Source organism: Pezoporus flaviventris, unplaced genomic scaffold (genome assembly GCF_033815535.1).
Source record: "Pezoporus flaviventris isolate CSIRO_AGI_PZ_B2104156 unplaced genomic scaffold, CSIRO_AGI_Pfla_v1 ptg000013l, whole genome shotgun sequence".
Taxonomy (NCBI): domain Eukaryota; kingdom Metazoa; phylum Chordata; class Aves; order Psittaciformes; family Psittacidae; genus Pezoporus; species Pezoporus flaviventris.
The window spans coordinates 41,914,882-41,934,420 of NW_026892561.1; the positions used below are offsets into that span (position 1 = coordinate 41,914,882).

At 42.8% G+C, this 19,539-nt stretch overlaps 1 protein-coding gene across 3 annotated transcripts; it reads left to right on the forward strand.

Moving 5' to 3' along the window:
* The first annotated feature begins 1,269 nt into the window (after window positions 1-1,269).
* SERPINE2 (serpin family E member 2) lies at window positions 1,270-11,300 on the forward strand. Of its 3 annotated transcripts, none has more exons than XM_061453022.1 (9): window positions 1,270-1,571; window positions 2,772-2,891; window positions 4,015-4,242; window positions 5,293-5,490; window positions 7,941-8,139; window positions 8,283-8,383; window positions 9,403-9,489; window positions 10,030-10,113; window positions 10,626-11,300. In XM_061453022.1, exons 1-9 carry the CDS (start codon window positions 1,316-1,318, stop codon window positions 10,661-10,663), a joined length of 1,311 nt encoding a protein of 436 aa, XP_061309006.1. In that variant the 5' UTR covers window positions 1,270-1,315; the 3' UTR covers window positions 10,664-11,300. The 3 variants fall into 3 exon arrangements, with proteins under 3 accessions (XP_061309006.1, XP_061309007.1, XP_061309008.1); XM_061453023.1 differs by having other exon boundaries at window positions 2,775-2,891; XM_061453024.1 differs by lacking the exon at window positions 2,772-2,891.
* Window positions 11,301-19,539: the final 8,239 nt, after the last annotated feature.

Consider the following 19,539-nt stretch of genomic DNA (forward strand, 5'->3'; position numbering starts at 1 on the left):
ACCCTCCCCGCCTTGGTGCTGCGGCCGCCAGCTTGGAGCTGTGTGAGCCAGAAGAGCAAGTGTGCAGTGCTGAGCAGAGGGGGCAAGGGGCGGAGGCTCCTATTTTGGGGTTTTGCCTGTGGTCACACATGGTATTTTAATCAGTTGTATGCTTTCTGCAGCCTCATTTAGCCTTTGGTGAGCAAGGGAACTAGCTAGCCAGCTGCTCAGCGTGTTCGAGGCTAACGGCTAGTTGTGCTCTCGGAGCACTACAGTCAGCCCGGTGGGAAACAGACTTCTTCTTGGGCTGAAAAATGGAAGTCAGGACTCTAGAACTGCAACTGAAATGTCTTAAAACAAAAATGTGATCAAACCTCTCAAAGGTGAGCAGCGTACCTAATTTGATGAAATAGATTATTGCGTAACTATTCCTCCAGGTACCTGTTTGCCCTAACAAAAAAAGGGGATTGAATAAACTTCCGTGAGGAGGAAATACAGCCTATTAGCAACAAGCCCAAATCTTAAAACACTGAGTATGTGTTTAAGATTTGGGCTTGGTTCTCTCTAATCAGTTGCTGAGAGGTCCTGAACAAACTGCTGCTGCTTGTGCCTCCTTTCCTAGGAGGTCATGGGTGTAACGAAACTGCATTCTGTTAGGTGCTAATCTGCAGATGAAGGCTGGCCCATTTCAAATGTGAAATTCCTTCTGTACTCATTAGCTGCTGAATTTTTGTAATGGAAAAGCACAGGCTAACATCCAAACTTAACCTTGCGTTTTGATATCCTTAAAAGTTTTCCTCTATATTCCGATCATGGAAAACGCTAGTTAAGTAGCCAACTCTTGTTATTCTAGGCAGGTGTAAATTCCCAAACAGAAGGTCTCTTTGCATATGTATACATGCTTCTCTTCGCTGTAGAAAATGATCTGTAAAATGTACTGTGCATCACATTTGTGGATAAGGACCATAAGCCTGTCTAGCACTAATTTATCCTGAAGGGCAGCTTAAATAGAATGCTAAGACTCCATTTAACCGAAAGACAAAACCAATGGAACTTGTGTGTGGTGGAAGGTAGTATCCCAGCTTGGCAGCTTTTGTCCTGTTATATGGTCACTCACTGATACCTGGCTATTTTATGGTTATCTCCTGCTTCTGAAAACCCCTAGACCTAAAATACTGCTAGCAGTAAAACACAGGGGTGATTCCCAGAGCATGTGCAAGACTTGCTTGCTCTTCAGGTGAATAAGAATTTAAGCTGAAAATGAAAATGTTGTACTTGTGAAAGCTGATTTAACTTTCCCCTTTTGTTCTCTTTCAGGTATCTCCATCCAGAAATCATGAACTGGCACTTCCCACTTCTCTTTGCTCTTGGGACTTTAACATCTGTATGTTCCCAGTTCAGTTTTTATCCTCTGGAGGAACTTAGCTCTGATGTTGGAATCCAGGTCTTCAACCAGATAGTGAAAGCTAAGCCTCAGGACAATGTTGTTGTTTCTCCTCATGGGATTGCATCAGTCCTGGGGGTGTTACAGCTGGGTGCTGATGGCAAGACAAAGAAGCAGCTGACAACTATGATGAGATACAGCGTAAATGGTCAGTGATTCCTAAGGTGATTTTGGCTGTGGTTTGTCAGAGTCCTCATGCTCTTTTGAGGTGGCTTTCGAAGTGTGGTAGATAGCATCATGCACCAGTTAACTCTGTTTACCAAAGCACAAACTGGACATGCTTGAAGTTAATTGGTAATTTGAGTATGGACATGTACTTATGCTTGAACTGGCTTATAAGCAGCTTTATTAATGACTCCAGGGCCTTGGCTAGAACTGCCTTCATACTTTCTAAATTGATTTTCCAGAACAGTGTGAATGGCAGTCCAGTGCCAGCAGTATGCAGGAAGGCTTCAGTACCCCATTGCAGGCTGTACTAAACAGCCTTTAATGTGCCACTCATAAATAATGGGGGAAGAGAATACTTCTCATCACCACATGGAAAGCAAGGCAAACTCTAACCATTCAATTGATAGTTTCACTCTGATGCTCTTCAGTTTTGTTCATTTGTGTTTCTGCTGTCAGTCTCCCTGAATCTGTAGTCCTTGTAGTGCCCTCTTCTTGCAACAGCTGTTTCTGCTTGTCTCTGTGCCTGGTACTGCATGCATTTGTGTTTATATTCATCTGCCAATGTCTGCCCCTTGAGAGGGTGTAGGCTGAAGGCTCTTGCTGCTTTACTTTGCATGCTGAGTATTTTGTGAGTGTTTGCCAGCAAGACTTAACATCTTAGTGCCAGCATACTGCCTTACTTCAAGGAATAGGAAACCCTCCAAAGGTAAGTGCACATTTAAGTCTTAAGCAGTATTGTCATATAACATGTTGTCCTGTCTTCATTTGCTTTGCTGTTTTGGTTCTGGTTTTAAAATACAGCAAAATGATTTCTCAGCTTAAGATCTAAATACTGTAGATTGAAATCTCTTCATGGGATAATCAACTTCGGGAACATCTTAATGCTCTAAATAAAAACCTTGCAAAAATTCTGAAGCATTATATTAAGTAGTTTAATTTGGCCTGCAGGCTTCCCAGTCCTAGCTGTGAGACACAGAGGTTCTCAAACTCCTTAGAAGGTAGCCAGTACCTTATTACATGAATTTGTTACTGGGATTGCTACCTATCTCTGCACAAATCTCCTTTGCTCTTTTTCATGATTGCCTTGCAGTCTTTTGGCAACTACAGCAACTGCTTCTTTGGAAAGTTAATAGTTGGAAAGTATTTAATTTATCTTTAGCTGTCTTTTAATGCGATCTAGCAGCTGGAAGCAAAGAGGAGAGCCAGCATCATGAGACCAACCAGCTCTCCCCAGACCACCAGAAAGTCCTCCGTGGACCACCTGTGGTCCACAGAATACAGTTTGAGAACCTCTGTTATGGTATGTTCTCCGAAAGAATTTACCCATAATATTGGAGAGTGAACATGTAGAAATTCATACAAATGGTACTGCTTAAGCATTCATAATACATGAAACAGCAAAGCCATCTGAGGCTTTTTTTTACATGCAGCTACTAGAATAACTCTGAACTAATTTATTCCCTTCATATCCCTAATATCAAGTTTGTCTACATAAGGAAGCAGTCTGGAAATATTTCCCCCTAAACTGTTTTGGGAAGCAGAGGGAGCCCATTAATAACTGCTGTGAAAACAGCCACCCAAGAATCCTGTTCAATATTATGGCTGAACACAAAGTTGCTTGCCTAGCAATAGCTTCCCTGTGTAGACAAGCACTGATTCATAACAGGGAGGACTGGGTATGGTGATCACAGCAGTTCTTCTGTGCTGCCATATGCATTCTCTTATGTACAGTGAAGGAGCTAGCAAACACTTGATGATACAAGCTGCTTTCAGCTCCTAAGCATCTTGACTGTAAGCACTAGAACCTACTGCTTTCCTTTTTCTTTAAAAGCAAGCTCCTATTAAGGGGTTGACTCCTGCTTGTAGTTGATTTAGGCCAGCACCTAGTCTTCAAGGAAACAAGGACTTGAACATTGCCATAGAAATCTTCACAGCTTCCTTTATTCTCTAATAAATGGGAAGGAAAGATGGTGAGAAAACAACTTTTGCTTTGCACTCTGAGGTTCAGGGACACCTGCAGGCTGGTGGCAGGTGAGCTCTTGACTTTCTCACTGTCACAGAACTGACAGGTAACCTGGACTTAAGAGATACGCTTTGGAATAGTCTGCTTTGTGGAGGAGTGTGGTTAGGAGCTCCACACTAAGACTTGAACCTCAATACTATTCCCAGCACTTTCTGTAGCATTTTGAGCAGACAGCTAGCTAGAGGGGCAGCAGGCATCACAGTGAAGGTCATGTTTTTTGCTGGGAAACAGTAGCCTTTCAGATGAGAGATCAGAAATGGGTATTTGGAAGGCCTCTTAGAATGCCTGCCTTGGTCTCCTTGTGTGGTCCATTACTTTTTGTGTCATTAATAGTTGCATATGCAGTAATTGTTTGTTCATCATCTTATTCTAAATTAAACTTGCTGTTCTTTCCAACTAGGAGTTGGTAAAGCGTTAAAGAAGATAAACAGGCTCATAGTCTCAAAAAAGAATAAAGACATTGTTACAATTGCTAATGCAGTTTTTGCAAAGAATGGCTTTAAAATGGAAGTGCCTTTTGTTACAAGGAACAAAGAGGTGTTTCAGTGCAGTGTCAACAGTGTGGACTTTGAGGACCCAAGTGCAGCATGTGATTCCATCAACCAATGGGTGAAAAATGAAACAAGGGGTGAGTATTGGTGAGTGCTTTTTTGTGCATGGCAGGATGGTGTCTGAGGCCTATCAGATTTGGATGGAAATACTGGGAAAGAGAGGGGAGGTAGAAAAAGCTCTGCCTTGCAGCTGAAAACAGTCTTTATGCTGGTATTAGTGTGATGTTCTAGAGCTCATGGGCCAAGAATCTGCAGTCTTACAGCCCCAGCAGATGTACCTGTCTGGTGGACTTAAGGGATGTGTATAAGTCTGTGTGTATGCTCATTTGCCTGTGGGATCAGGGAGCTTCTACTGTTCTCTGCCATTATATGACTATTGATAAATCCAAGCTCAATTATCTTGGAGCTATGCATTCTCAAACATAAAAGATGCTTTCCATTTGACTCAGTAAATCAGACTGTTGGAAAGCTGTAGACAGTTCATCTTTTGTTCTTACTGCCCTAAACTCTTGCAAGGTATGACCATGTTCTTGGGAATCATGTTTAGTGGAGGGTCTTTAACCCTGCCTTGACAAAACTCTTCATGGTTCATGCCTCTTGGCAGCTAGCTGTTAAGGTTACATGTGCTAAAAAATCATGTATTGCAACTTATTAATAATCTAGGCAAACTATGTGCTTTGTATATCTTGGTTAAAACCAGTGCCTCCTGGATGTGAAGAATGTTAATGTTGGATGTTTGTGAAATACGGCTGTCAAATTCTTTCTTAACCATGTCAACCAGTTTTGTGTAGCAATGTTGCTAGGAGTATGTGAATGGGAAAGTGCTTCAGCTAGAACTGTTACCATTGTAACATAGTCTTAGATCTGTTCACATGCTTGAAAGGGTAAGGCTCTGTTAGTCATAATGTCAGTCTATCAATTAGCAAGATATGTTGGCTAATTATCCCAAAGGTTTACTTTATGACAAAGAATACTGTTGGCTTTATGACCCTTGGGTGTATTTCCCCATGAAGAGTTGGCACACTCGCAGATCAAGAGGCCTAAAGTAGTATGTGCTTCAGGTTCTTAATGAACAGTTGGCCAGTGTTATGACAGCAAATACTCAGGCTTCATTCATTTCTTTACAGGTATGATCGATCAGGTTGTAGCTCCAGATGATATTGATGGCAGTTTGACCAGACTGGTTCTAGTAAATGCTGTATATTTCAAAGGCTTATGGAAATCACGATTTCGACCTGAAAATACAAAGAAACGTCCATTTTATGGAGCTGATGGGAAGACCTACCAAGTTCCTATGCTGTCCCAACTATCTATCTTCCGCTGTGGTGAGCTCAGTAACTACCACTGTTCATAAAATTTGCTTTTTTTCCTTGAAACTGAAACTAGAGTTTGCTGTATATGTGGTGTTTAATAGTATTGCTTAATCTAGTTTATGTAGGAGGCTTTGGATTACAGAAGTATCTCATGCAGCTGAGGTATGGATGAGCTTGCTGTGCAAGGTATTTAACAGTTGCTTAAGGTTCAATACTCTGTCAAAGTGCTTGCCTTATCCTGTTTCCTTTAGAAAGGAAAACCTGAAGTACCCAAACTGAGAACTTTGCATGTTACTTAAGCTTTGCAGTAAGGAGAAAGCTTTATTTTTGGAAGAGCTGAGAATGCCAACAAAACCAGAACCCTGAGGTTTATCTGGTGATGGGCTGTGTATGAAAGAATAGAATCAATGTGTTTTGCATAGAATCAATCTATATTTTACTGTCTGATAAAGAAATGGGACTTGCATACAGTCCCCAGTCCTGTGGGACCCAGAGGAGCACAGGGCTAGTATGTTGGCTATATTTCAAGGTGTGAAGCTGCTCCTCAAATTCAAATCGAGTCACAAGTGAAAAGAAGTTCAGCAGGTTCAGCCAGACTTTCATCAGAGACTCTCAGAGCTGACATAGGCAGCTTTGTGACTGGCAGTGTACATCAGAGCTTCAGTGTTGCAGCCCTATCGGGATTTTATCAGTCAAAGTGAGATTGAAGCTCTGATTAAAAACTTCTGGTTTGCCCTTCCGAGAGCAGTGCTGCCTGAACTTGCTTCCATGTATGTTAAATACAATCTGAGAAATAGGCCTGAGAATAGAGTTTACTAAAAATCAAAAAACCAAAACCCACTGTGGCTATAAATGTCTAGTTTTATTGTCAGTAGTGCTCAACTAATATTAGTATTTGTGTTAAACAGCTGTGACTTTGTCCCAGATCCATGTATTTAGAACAGGTGTGATGTAATGCTTTCAGATAACTGCTGAAAGTGTGAGTTGGGTGAGGCAGAGAAGTATATTCGACTTATCTCTGGGGTTTGAAAGAAGTTCATGACTAAAGATGTGCTTTAGCAAGGCTATTTTAAAGGCTTTTGATTCTGATGCTGATGGAAAAAATCCCTTATGTTGGTTTATGTTAAGCTAGAAAATCTATTTAAGCTAGAAAGGTACAAGATAAATACCCAATCAAAAATGAGTCCTAACTTGGCAGTATCTCTGGATATCTGAACGCAGGGCTTCTGTCTTCTCTATGCTTGCAAAGGGATCTTTAAAAGTATAAATTTCTTAAGCATCTTAAATTCTATCAGTTGACTGTTTTGGTATGCCTCAATAGTCATGATAGTAGTACATAGCGGACAAGAAAAGTGGTACCTCACTGTTAGACAGTTTACCTTTTGTCGCTGTCCTGTAGATGACTTAGATAGCCAATGTTTTGATCTGTAGGCCCCAGTCTGAGAGCCACTATCAGGCTCTCAGGAAATAATCAGACTGCCAAGCTTGACACAATTCCTGCAAAATAAATGCAGTATTGTCAGTTTTCTAGCAATGTGAGCTCAGTCAAGGCAGGTTACATGGCCCTGGCAACAAGATTAAATTTCTAATGAAGATGTCAATTTTCAGCTTGGGCTGACAAGTGCAGACTTAGATGAAGAAATGGGAAAGATAATAAGATCTTATTGCTATCCAAAAACTTTCCCAGAAACCTGTGTGTAGTTAAACTGACAAGTTATCACTTGAAACTCCTATAAAAAGAAACTTTTGCTTCCCAGTCACGTGCCAGAAATTTCACTGTAACCAAAGGGAACTTTGAAGAAGAGGTCTGCTCAAAGACAGTCTTACTGGCACTTGCTGTAACTCGGAGGCATTGCTACCTCACTCCTTCTCATCTAATTGGCCTCCTGCACTACGTAAAAGTGGCTGCTCTCCACTACCTTGAAGGACTTAAAGCTGCTTCCAAAAGAGATCCTTATTAAGCAAAAATATGAAGTAAATGCAACAGACTGCTTCAAACAGGAGCTCCTCCAATAACTCTTGGAGGAAAAAGAGCTTGTCTATAAGTTCTTTAGTTTGGAACATAGTCTGCTGGTTTTGTTTGTTTTTTGTTTCTCAGTGCTCAGTTGGTTTTGGTACAGCTAAAATCCAACTGATTCACAGACCTGCTTATTTCTAACATGAATTGACACTTTGGGCTGAGAAGGTTTGTCTGGGAAACAGTATGCCTATCAAACTCAAGTGAGTATTTGCTTCATGGTGTCGTCCTGTTTTTGTTTTTGTCAAACTAGCATCTGTACAGAGCCCATGACCCCTTTCGAAGGGCTGTCTAGCAGGAAAGCAGGCAGTCAGTTACATTTTAGTCAGTTTTAAGATGTGGGCAAAACTTTCCAAAAGACTCATACAGCAGTAGGTGTCTAAAGGTAAAATAGAGATTTAAGACTGGAAGGATTATGGCTTATTAGCTCGCCTTAATTTTTCAGGCACTACAAGTACTCCGAATGAGCTGTGGTACAACATCATTGAACTGCCATATCACGGTGAAATGATAAGCATGTTGATTGCCTTGCCTACTGAAAGTACAACGCCACTTTCTGCTATCATTCCCCACATCAGCACCAAAACAATAGGAAGCTGGATGACAACCATGGTAGCAAAAAGAGTGCAGGTTATTTTACCTAAGTAAGTACTAACATGATCCATTTCTTCTTCATGAAGTGTTTTGAGGGTCATATATACATATCTCTTCTAGTACAGGAGAAACAGTTTTTAAGACAACTTTCCTACATAATACTGATGCATTCTTTTTTGCTTGTGCCAACTAGATTTACAGCAGTAGCAGAAACAGACTTAAAGGACCCTCTGAAAGCACTTGGTATTACAGATATGTTTGACCAGTCGAAGGCAAACTTTGCAAAAATAACAAGTAAGTTTGGGTTGATAGGGGTTTTTTTGGGGTGGTGGTGGGTGGGTTTCTTGCTTTTTTTTTTTTTAATCCATGGTGGTCCTTATTTATAGTTTCTGGCACTGAATAAGGGTCTCTTATAATAATGCAGTTGTCTGGTTTGGATAAATGTTATCGGGACATTCGAGCAAGTTCTGTTTTGTAGCCAGCCAAGCATGGCTGCTTGGTCCTACTGAATGCTGCAATGGCTCTCTTCCCCTGTAAATCCTGCAATGATTTACAACAGTAAATCATCTTGGTCAGCTTCTTAAGATTTGGTATTACAACCTGAGGGTCTCAAGCACTGTCTAAAGTCTGTGGCAGGACTTCTAAGAATACCATACCTTGGACTGTAACAAATATTTCAGCTGCAATATTTAGCTTTTCCTTGAAGTTCAATGACTTGAGCTGTAGGAAAGCCTAGGGACTACACTCCTGGTTTAAGGGACTGGACCAACCTAGAGCTGTAAATGAGGTGTAGACATTTTTGAACTTGTGGCTCTTAAAATGTCATTTTATTTATGTTCTCTGCTCCCATTAAATTCCCAATTTAGCTTCTATAGAGAGATCTAACAGAAAAGCCTGCTTTGTGCTGGTGTAATTTGAAAACAAAATCCTATGTTTCACTGAAAGCAAGATGTCTAAGTGCTTTTTTTCTTGTCCTGACACAGAGCTAAATGGGAGTGTAACTTAAATTCAGATAGCATATTTTTTCAGTCACTTGCTTAATTAAAACTAAAAATGCAAGTGAACACTTCTAACTTAAACCATGATCTAAAACCTAGTAAATGGGTTAGGTTATTCCTTATTATTTGTAATTACTTAGTGACTGTATCCAAAGATATTACCAGTAGTGTTCTTTATTGCAATTTTGGGATTTCAGCAGGATTGTAGCAGCTTTTATTATTCTGAGCTATGCCAGCCTAGCTGCTAGCTAGAAGTTACTTCAGGACTCTTGCAGCTGGTTTCACTGAAGGTGCTGTTCTCCTTGGGATTTTCAGGAACAGAAGGTCTTCATGTATCTAATGTTCTGCAAAAGACAAAAATTGAAGTTAGTGAAGATGGAACCAAAGCTTCTGCAGCAACAAGTAAGCATCTGTATTGTTAGCTGTCAGACTCGAGGAAAACTGTATAAGGCTATACCACTAAGCAAAGACAGCCCACTTTGAGATCACTGCAGGAATGTGCTTTGTCATCAGATCAGTTGATGTATTTTATGTAATTTCTCAGGAAAATCCCAATTTGCCAGTATTGTTCAGACCACTGGTATCCTCTAAGAAATACAAACAGGCTTACTTCTAGAGAAGTGTCTCCTAATAGCTAATGCTTTGGCCACCAGTGTAATGTTCTGGTAATCCAGATGTTGAAGAGGACCAAGCTACTACATCCTTTGGGTGGCAACCCAAGACTTCCAGCTTTCTGTGAGTCCTGTGATGTCTTTTTAGAATGGTTCCTGTAAGAATAACCTGTGACCTGTGGTGGTTTAAATGTCCACGTTGGTAGGTTTTAGGCATTTATCTTTACCTGTACAAGCGTATAGTATGCACTAGGAAACTTCAATTTTATAGAGTATATTATGTGTTACAGTACTTGCTTTGTCTAACTTTAAACATTATCTTCCTTTCAAGCTGCAATTTTAATAGCCAGGTCATCCCCTCCGTGGTTCATAGTAGACAGGCCGTTTGTATTTTTCATCCGGCATAATCCTACAGGTAAGCAGCATTTCTGTGTACTTTTTTGCTTAGAAGTTGAATATCAGCATGCAACAGAGACAAAAGAAGTCTGATGCCATTTAATTACTATCGGTTTAAAAAGAAAAAGTCCTACAAGTATATTTTTATGCCTTTAATATTAGATTATTTAGAATACAACTCAGAGTTGTCCAGTTAGTTTGAATAACCCACCTACTTCATATTTGGATGATATATGTGCAAGTTAGTAGGGAACAAGATGCAGCTGCCAGCACCAGGGGAAGAGCAGGCTCCTGGCATCCTGGCAGCAATCCTCATCCCAAGGCTCCACAGAGCATCAACAGAGCTGTGTCTCTAGAAATACAAGCTGGTCACTTATCCAAACATATGCTTCCCTGGGCTCACAGACTTGAGGGAGGCTAGACAAGACTGACGAGATGGCTTAGCTGTGCTCTGTGGGCTTTATGCTTTCATGGAAAAGTTTAACTGTGTCTATAGACTATGGTAATCCTTGTTTTCATTTCATCCCTCAGGTACAATCTTGTTTATGGGACAAATAAATAAACCTTGAATGTGGAGAAGACTTTCTTCAAGAAGTAAACATTCATGTGACACACCGGTGTTCTGTTAAATATTTTGTACACTACTCTTTGACTTCACTCAAGAGCTAGTTTTAACCACTGACTAGGTTTTGAAACAGGAGTCGATGTAGTTGTGGCTTTGTGGGGAAAAATACAGATTGAAAACTACAGTATCTCTTCAAAATGTCTAAAAGATTCTCTAAACTACTGAATGGTTACCTATGCTAACAAACTTTTGAGCTTTTTCTGTATCTACTAAGAATTTTATGTATGGCTTTTGTGAGAGGATTTTAACAAAGAATGATAAATGTTTCTATTAATGTTGGTTTCTTCTTGTGAGTGGAAAAGGTCTAATTTTGTAGATACCGCCTATCAAGATTACTTTTGGTTCTTGAGTGTCTTGGTACCTGGATATTCTTGGTAGAAATAGATTAAAAGTTCTAGCAATTTTTATATAGTGCATGTATCACTGAGAATTTTAAAACTAATGTGGTGTTCAGTACACATCGCATTGTCCTGTCTTATTGTAATGTAAACTTGTCATTGCTAGTATACACTTTCTATTGGATTTAAATTTTATATTTGTTTTTGTACAAAGGAAAAATAAAACTGCATTATGAACTGTCAGTGTTGTGGATCATGGGTGTGCTGATGGGTATTTGGGTCCAGAGCCCTGTGAAGTACTTGTCTGAGACTTCCCTTTAAACAAGGCGAAAGAAGGGTGGATTTGAAGCTCTGCGTGTGTGTGTGTGTGTGTGTGTGTGTTTGGGGGCTTGATTATTCTGTGGTATTTTTACTGCCTGGTGCTTATTGACTTCAGCAGAAAAGGTATTCTGCTGAGGGTGAATTATCCATAGGTTCAGTATCTGAAGAGTAAGCCTTAGTTGCTATGCCCAAGTTACTGCTAAAACTGCTGTGTGAGGACATCTTGATATGCTTTTGGGGTGTTTCTTCCTGCTTGCTGTATCTAAGTTGCATGCACATTTGCATGTCCTCAGCTTCTTATAGGACTCTCTTGAGTGCAAAACCCTTCAAAAGATAAGCAGTAAATCCCTTTGTTTTACCACAGATGATTCTCTGTTTGTAGGCATGTTGTATCGCTCCTGTGGCAGCAGAGGGATGTGGATGGGAAAGGTAAATCTTTGCTAATAGCTGCCCTCTTAAAGGCACATTGACAGTGAGAGGAAGCTGGCTGATGTGGTCTGTGGTCCTGCTCTGTTTGGCAGACTTAGCCCTGGTGTAAATAGATGACTACTGCATAAGCTGGAGGATGAATGAGCATTGAGCCTCTTCATCAGGTAAGAATACAGGATGAAATGAAAATGCTTCCAGCATAAAACATCTGATCTGTCATGGATGGCCAGTCATAACCCAGTACAAAACCCAGGATGCACTTTCACAATGTATTGCCACAGATAATATGTGGATACTTAACTTGGTAGGGGGAGGGGAGTAACAAAACAGCTCTACAGGAAGAATGTCTGGCTCTAACTGCTGGCCTTTCTTCCTGTTTCAGCTGATTACTGGAACATCGAGAAGAATAAATCTGTCTAGCTGTCTTTTATGGGATGTATTAGCTGCCTGCCACCAAATCCTCATAAGCTGAGAGGGAAATGCTCCTGCTGCATGCTTTCCTGTGGAGCTGCACAAACAGGGCTAAGTCCTCTGCTCTCTAGAGAGGTGAATGGAGAAACCAGCATGATCTCATCCTGTCTTGAAGAGAAATTGAGCCATGCTGGGGGGCAGGGGACCACAAAAAATCCCCACGCCTTTATGCATGTGACTGATGTAACTAAAGATGCTGGTGCTGAGCAGGAAAGCTTTGCTGGCTAGCCTCGCATAGCCAGGCTTGCCTTCAATTTGTTGCATCTCACAGAGGGAAAGAGTAAAAGGAATAACAGAATTGTCACTGAGTTTTGTACAATTACAGCGAAACTTGTGTTGGTTTGTCTCGTATCTAGCTTGAGTATGGTTTCTCCTGCAAAAACAGAGGAATGTTGCCTCCCAGAAACTATATAGCTAGGACCTGAGCTGGACTTCAGAAGGCATAATGCATGTGAGAAGTGACTGCTGAGGTGCAAGTTGCCCTCTTAGGGCTCTAGAGCAGCATGGGATTGTATTTCAGAGAAACAGCTTGCTATTTTTATGTAAAAATAAGCTTACAATATGAGAATTAATTTTCCAGTTGCTTCTACTTGATGTTTGTGGTAAGAATTCAAATATTAAGGGCTTGGCATTCAAACTGAGCTCCCGAAGGGCTTCCACACAGCAGCAGTGTGTGCTCTGTGCAGTAAACCAGCTTGGGATTAGAGTTAGGCAAGAAAAAAAGCAATGACATAAGTTTTCAGACTCTCCTTAGCACAGTTTCTCTGTAAATAATTTCTGTTGGTCCTGAAATAATTTGCAAAATAAGATGATTGTTTAGAGTGCCAAAGAAAGAGTAACTATGGCTGTTTCCTTTTCCCATCCAGGCTAAAGCTGGACAACGAAGAGCATGGCTTGGCAAATGTGAACTGGCTTATTCAGCCTGATGGGGCTAGGACTAACTGCCCAAGCTGAGCTGTGAGCAAACTGATGGGGAATGTCACATGTAGCAGCTACTTGAGAACTTCAAGGTTCTGCAGGACATGGGTGAAATATGTCAGCACTCAGGAAAAAGCTCTGACATTCTTATGCAGTATTTAGCTCTTTTTCAATGCTGGGGAAAAAGAAGTTTAACAAAAGCAGGTTCGAAGTAAAATGCTGATGGCTTGCTTATAAACTATGTAAAGGAAGTCAGGATGAAGGGAAGTGAAGTAAGAGCCTGGGAAGGAGAGGGTTAGGTTAGCTGCTAAAATCTTCCTTTTTAGTAATGCTGTAAAAACACTGTCTGTTCTTCAGCCTGGGAGTTGATTCATATCAAATTTCTAGTCCTGCTCAATGGAGTAACTAGAGTTCAGTGTGATGTTTTAGTGGTAGGTCTGTGCCTACTTTAGTCTTATTAACCCTTACGGTAGCAGTCTGTTAGCTGCTTCTGAAAGGCTTTGGGGAATCTGCCTGAAATCTGCAAAAGTTGTCTGGTTTTGCATTTTCATTTTTTTGTTGTCTCTAGGAGTATCGAGCCTAAGGAGGATGCTCATGCTGCTTGGTTCTGCTTTGATCTATTCCTTCTTTACGCCCAGCTGCTTTGCAGTTCAACTTCGTCTTCATCGAAAAGCCAGTGTGGGTTTGGGCCTCTGAGCAATGTGACACAGACAGCCCTGCATGCTGCTTGAGGGCAGGAGGAGTGCTGGGGAGAAACTGTCCTCAAGGAAGAACAGAAATAGTGAGGCTGAATGTGTGAAGCTTGTAACTTAATGATGGATTGGTAATTTCAATCAGGAACATAACTGTCCAGAACTGCAACTCAAATGATCTCATTCTCTATCTGCTGTTGCTGGCTGCTTTCTGTAGGTTTCTCCATCTTTAAAAGTGGAGGTAACGCATCCTTTGTCTGCTTTTCTGAGGTGGAAAGCCCAGGGAGACTGTAACTCTTAAGTAATATGAGACTGAAGCCCTGGGTAGGGAATAGTTATGGAAAATGCCTGTGGTTACAATTGCTTTAGCCTAGAGACTAAGCAGGGAGGCAGAGTTTAGTAAAACTCACCCTATGTTTCCTGAGCCAGATTTGTAATGAAGTGGTTATTCATGAGGTAATTAACAGCAAAAATAGCAGGCTATTAATCTGCTAAACTGTGTCTCAGCTTTGTTTTCATATCTTCAGAGAGCTCTAAAAAGGTTGCTTTTCTTTCACAACTTCCACATTTCATTAACACTTTGTAGTTTAAAAATCTTATTTGGTGGACAGAATGGGGAGAGGAGGGAGGGGACAGATCCTCAGCCTTTGTGAACGGATAACTGCTTTCATCCCTTGGTATCACACTGAATTCCCTGCTGGCAAGCCCTCTCCTGACAGCAGCCTCTCCTTTAAAACCAAGACTGCATTGCCTGCCAGCAGCAGAGTGGGTTAATAAAGATGAAAAAGAGAAAGAAATTCAAATACCTCTTTGTAAGCAACGTTCTGAAGACTCCCTTGTGCTTCAAAGAGAAAGCCCTTTAGCTTAGCCCCATCAATTTCAGCTGCATGTATTAGTAATGCTACTACTACCTGTAGTGGTTGAAACCTGTCTAACACTAATGATTCCCATTATTACTGTGGTGCCAGGAGGCTGTGATAGTCTCATGTGCTGGATGTGACACCCAGGAGGAGACAAGCCCCTACCTAAGTCAGTAGGGGAACATGAAGGTAGAAGCTGCAGAGGGTGATGCCGGAGGCTGGTGCTGAAGCTGGCTTCAGACTGCAGTTGTCCTTGCTCTCGGTTCGCTAGGCTTGCTGCTGTGACAAAGTAGGCACCATTCACTTACCAGATGACAATTTTCTGTGAGCCCTTGACTAATGATGCTTTGTGTGCTGCAGGGACATGAAGTCCTGTTGAGTGGATATTGCTAACTCACAGTAACAAAGCTATCTCAGTGCTGCTCTGCTTTCGGTGCTCTCCTTCCTGAAATTGCCAGGGATGCAATTTTTGCTTTCAAAGCCCTGGTGGGAATGGGTCCAGGGAGACTGGACCCTGTCTGGCTTGCATGTAATGTGTGTGTATTAACATGATGCTGACATTTCCATTCCAATGTACCTCCAACACATTATTAGCCCTGAGCCTTTCCTGGGCTAAGCCTATGGCACCTCTCTTGAATACTGGATCTGCACTCCTAATGCACCAAGTTCCCTGTAATTAAGTGAACCAGCTCCTGAAGGGTGTTTGTGCAATAGGGGGAGTGAATCAGATGCTTTTTCCTTTGGGGCAGTGAGCACCTGGAGCCTGTGGCTATCAGTTAATTATAATGGCTTTGAGCCACCCTGCCTTAGACCAAAGGGCTGGGCATGTGTCTGTGGTTCACAGGCAGCATTTGTTTCACTTCCAGACTAATTTGTGCTGTCTGATTTGGGATCTGAACAGATGGTTGAGAGTGGGGAAGGCAGTGCTATATCTTAGGCTGTATCTCACCAACCTGGGCTCTTCTACCTTCTTGAAATGGTTGAGGTGAGGACACTGGTGCTATAGGCTTGTTCAATGTGGCTGATGCCATGGGCTGATAGATGCATGCCCATGGGAAACACTGACCCATGGGCATTCTTGCAAAATGCTCCTTCCTCTGCCTGGCTGCTGTCCTCAGCAAGAATCATGGGGCTTCTGGTGGAGCAGGGGCAGCACATGCCCCTTTGGGAAGAGGTGCCATCCCCAATGCTCCTCTTTGTACTTAATATATATATAAATATATATGTATACATAAAATAGAGGGGATATAATTTAGATAGCTTTGTTCTCATTTATTTCTTGTGTTGGAGCTCTTAAAGGATGTTCTCTAAGAACCAGGGTCACGTACAGGGTGAAATTCCTGCTTTGCTGGCATCTCCACGTGGCAATATTTCAGACGGAGCTTCCATGTTTCCTGTCACTGTGTCTTATCTGGACTTCAGCAGGGTGACAGGAGCGGCCATCACTGTGGTCCTGGGCCACATGGGGCTGCAGCTCACCTGAACGTGCACACATATATCACCTTTTTGATAACGGGCTCTTTGCTTAACCCAGAGCTGTGGAGCCTGAGCAGCACCTCTGAGTTTCCCTACAGAGCCTGCCTGCAGGAGGGGGAGGCAATGCTCTGAGCTGTTCCTGCAGCTCCCACTCTTCCTAGGCAAAGTGGCTGCTTTCCCAGCTGTTTTGGGAGGGCCTCTTCCTCTTCCAGGGGTTCACCATCCCAAGGCAGACAGCTTGAGTGAGAAGCCCTGCAGCAGGGTGCCAATGGCCAGGATTCTACTCAAAAGCCCTTGCCTGCTTGCTGTCCCTGTTCCTGCACACTGAAGTGCTGGGCAGCAGTGCCCTTCCCGGTGGCCCTTATTGATATCTTGGCGCCCATGTTGATCTCTGGTGTGATGGGGCATGTGGAGGAGAGGGGCAGTCAATTCTGGGGAGTTGCTTTACCTTTCCATCTTGTTTTCAGGGATGCCTGATAGCTGACACTGTGCTAATTATGCCTGGTTTAAAGAGGAAGGCTGTGGAGCAGTAACCTGGCTGATGGCTCTTAGCCTGTTAAAATGGGCTGCAAGGTAAAGTCCTCTTCCCCACAACAGAGGCCTGTATGGAGGGTATGCTGGACAACACCTATTTCTGTTAAAGGCAAAGGTGATGAAATGTGCTGTGTCCTTTTCCTCTGGAGGGGCAGAAGCAGCAGGGGAAGCAAGGGCCGTCACTATGTAAAGAACAATACAAATGTGGTCTTCTCAGGGCATCGCTTTTATTAACAAAAGAACAGCTTGTGCTGGATTTCTGCTGCAGAAGAGCTGGCGTGATCCAGGTGTTGTGAACACAAATGGAAATCTTGTCACTCCAGTGCAACGTGCCATGTGGCTTACTTACTTGGAACAATATGCCTTAGAGCTAGACTGACCATTATGCCATGCCTATGGCATGAGTGATTAGTTGGGGGGGGGGGGGGAGGAAATGCCAGTACTGTGTTTTGTGACTGTACAAGAGGCAATAGGAGGCAAGCTGAAGAAAGGGAGGAGGAGGAAGGGTTTAGCAAGGAGCATCCAGATTGCGATTCTGGAGGTGGAAAACAAGGTATTTTCACATCCCCTGTTCCTGCAGAGGAGCTCAGAAAGAGATGGAAGAGCTGGTAGAAGAACATGATATACCTCTGAGCCAAAATCCATTTCCACCATAAGCCCAAGTCAAGGCAAGCAGGATGAAGAATACCAGATGATGAGGCCAAAGGGAATATCTTACATGAGAAGAAAGGAAGGTTTAGAAAAAGAAGGCTACTAAAAAAAAACTCTTAACTACTACTCCTCATCAAATAAAGTCTTCAGATAGCTGTTGTTGAAAAGACTTGTGTGGATGTACTATTCTATAGCTCCATGTTCATACAGAGTCCCTGCTGTGAAGTCTCTGTATGGGGAGGATGCTGCCTTCCCCTCTTTTCTTCAGGCAGAGAGCCAGAATCTCACTTCTGACAATTCACGTGAGTTAAGCAGCTCAGGTTTATAAATCAGAGCAGTAGGCATGTATAAATCTGAGCGGGAGAAAAATCCAAAGAAGCATTAGGCAACAAAGTGCTTTTTGGTGGCTGCTTGGATTAGGAGAGAATTATTAGTTCTGATCATAAGTATGTTGACTGGGCTGAGCACCGTGTTGCTGTTTGGAAGCCTGGGGAAACCTTGAACAGCAAACATGGTCCAGGCCTGAAACACTGTGCTTGAAGGATTTTTAGATCCAGCTGTGCCGTCTATCTCACCTATGTAGTTACTGCCTGTTGTCTGTACTGGACCGATTTGTTGGACCAGACCTGGAGTAAAACAGTCATGTCCCTGGTGACTGAGTCTGAGTGCCATACAGCCGGTCCCCCCTTGCCAATGGGGTTCAGGCCAGACTCTCACGGCGTTGTAGACCAGCCCGTTACCTAATAAACTGTTAGGCTTACCCGTGGAGCTTCCGGTAGAGGTGGCAGGAGGAACTGGTAAATGATTGCAGCCGTTCCTGGTGGTCGTGTGCAGGCAGCATTCCCGCGGTGCACGGCTGAGCGAGCAGCTCTGCGGCCTGCTGGACCTCAGCTCTGGAGCACGTAGAGCAGTAAAGCACTGAGGGAAACCCTAAAGCTCCCTCTAGCGTGCAGCAAGTGTAAGGACTGTAGATCTGCAGACGGGAGCCTCGAAGGGAGGTTGATGTTTAACCCAAGGGGATTCAGTCACCTGCATCCCTCGGAGGCTCGGGGATGGGCTCTGGGAGTAGCTCTGCGTAGAGATACTGGTTTTGGGAAGAGCTGTTTCCTCTGCACCTCCTTCTCTGACCTTTCCCTCTGAAACCCTGGGTGAACGCTTGGACAACCCTGGAAAAAGTGAACATAGTCCCTTGTTACAGGGACTGTTATCTTGCCACTTCATCTTATAGCTGCGCCTCTTCAGAACCATGAGAGATGTGAGGTAGTGCAGGGCTGGACTGACTTGCTGCTTGCTTTGGTCGTGGTGGTGGTGCAAACAGGGTGATGGGAGGAAAAAAAAAAAAAAAGAACGGGTTGAGGAAGGAAAAGAAATATAGAGAAAAAGCAGGTTATAAATTTAGGAACTGGATTAAAAGAGCGACCACCAGAGAAAGAAAAGCACTATGACACTGGCATGAGGAGAGATTGGGAAACAGGGAAAAGCTGAAAGCAAAGTGCACTTAACCACAAGTATTTTAAAAACTTCAAGTTGGTCCCATTCGTCCTGAGTCTGTTTCTTTTAGTGTCTATAAGGAAGCTGGGAAACCCAGTAAAACAGATTAAATTCCTCTTTTTGGGCCGGTAAGGGGGAGATAATTGCTGTCTGCTGTCCGCTGTCCGCATCCAGGAGTCTGGGGAAGCCTCATTCAGCTTCCCTTGCTGCAGGCATGTGGCACTGTCTGTGATGGCTCATCAGATGATACGATTCCCACCACTGGGTCAAGGAGGTTTGTCCTCACCTCTTCTTGTACCTCATCTTTTTGGGTACAGTACTGTCTGGGATGCCCTGAGCACAAATAGCTTTGGATTTTCACACAAGTTTGTGTGTATTGGTTATATCTAGACACACCGCTGTTCAAATATTTACGTATTTGCTAGACCTGGGATCAGAAACTACATCCCTGCTCCCGGAGGAGGGTCCTGACCAATTCAAGTATCCTTTCCACGAGCCCCAGGCCCGTCGTGACAAGCAGGAGCTTTGGATCAGGACTGGACTCAAAGGTGTGAGCACCACCACTGCCATTGTCACAGCACTAGCACCGAGGGGAGGGATTTTGCTGTTGATTAACCAACTATGTCGACAATAGTCCCA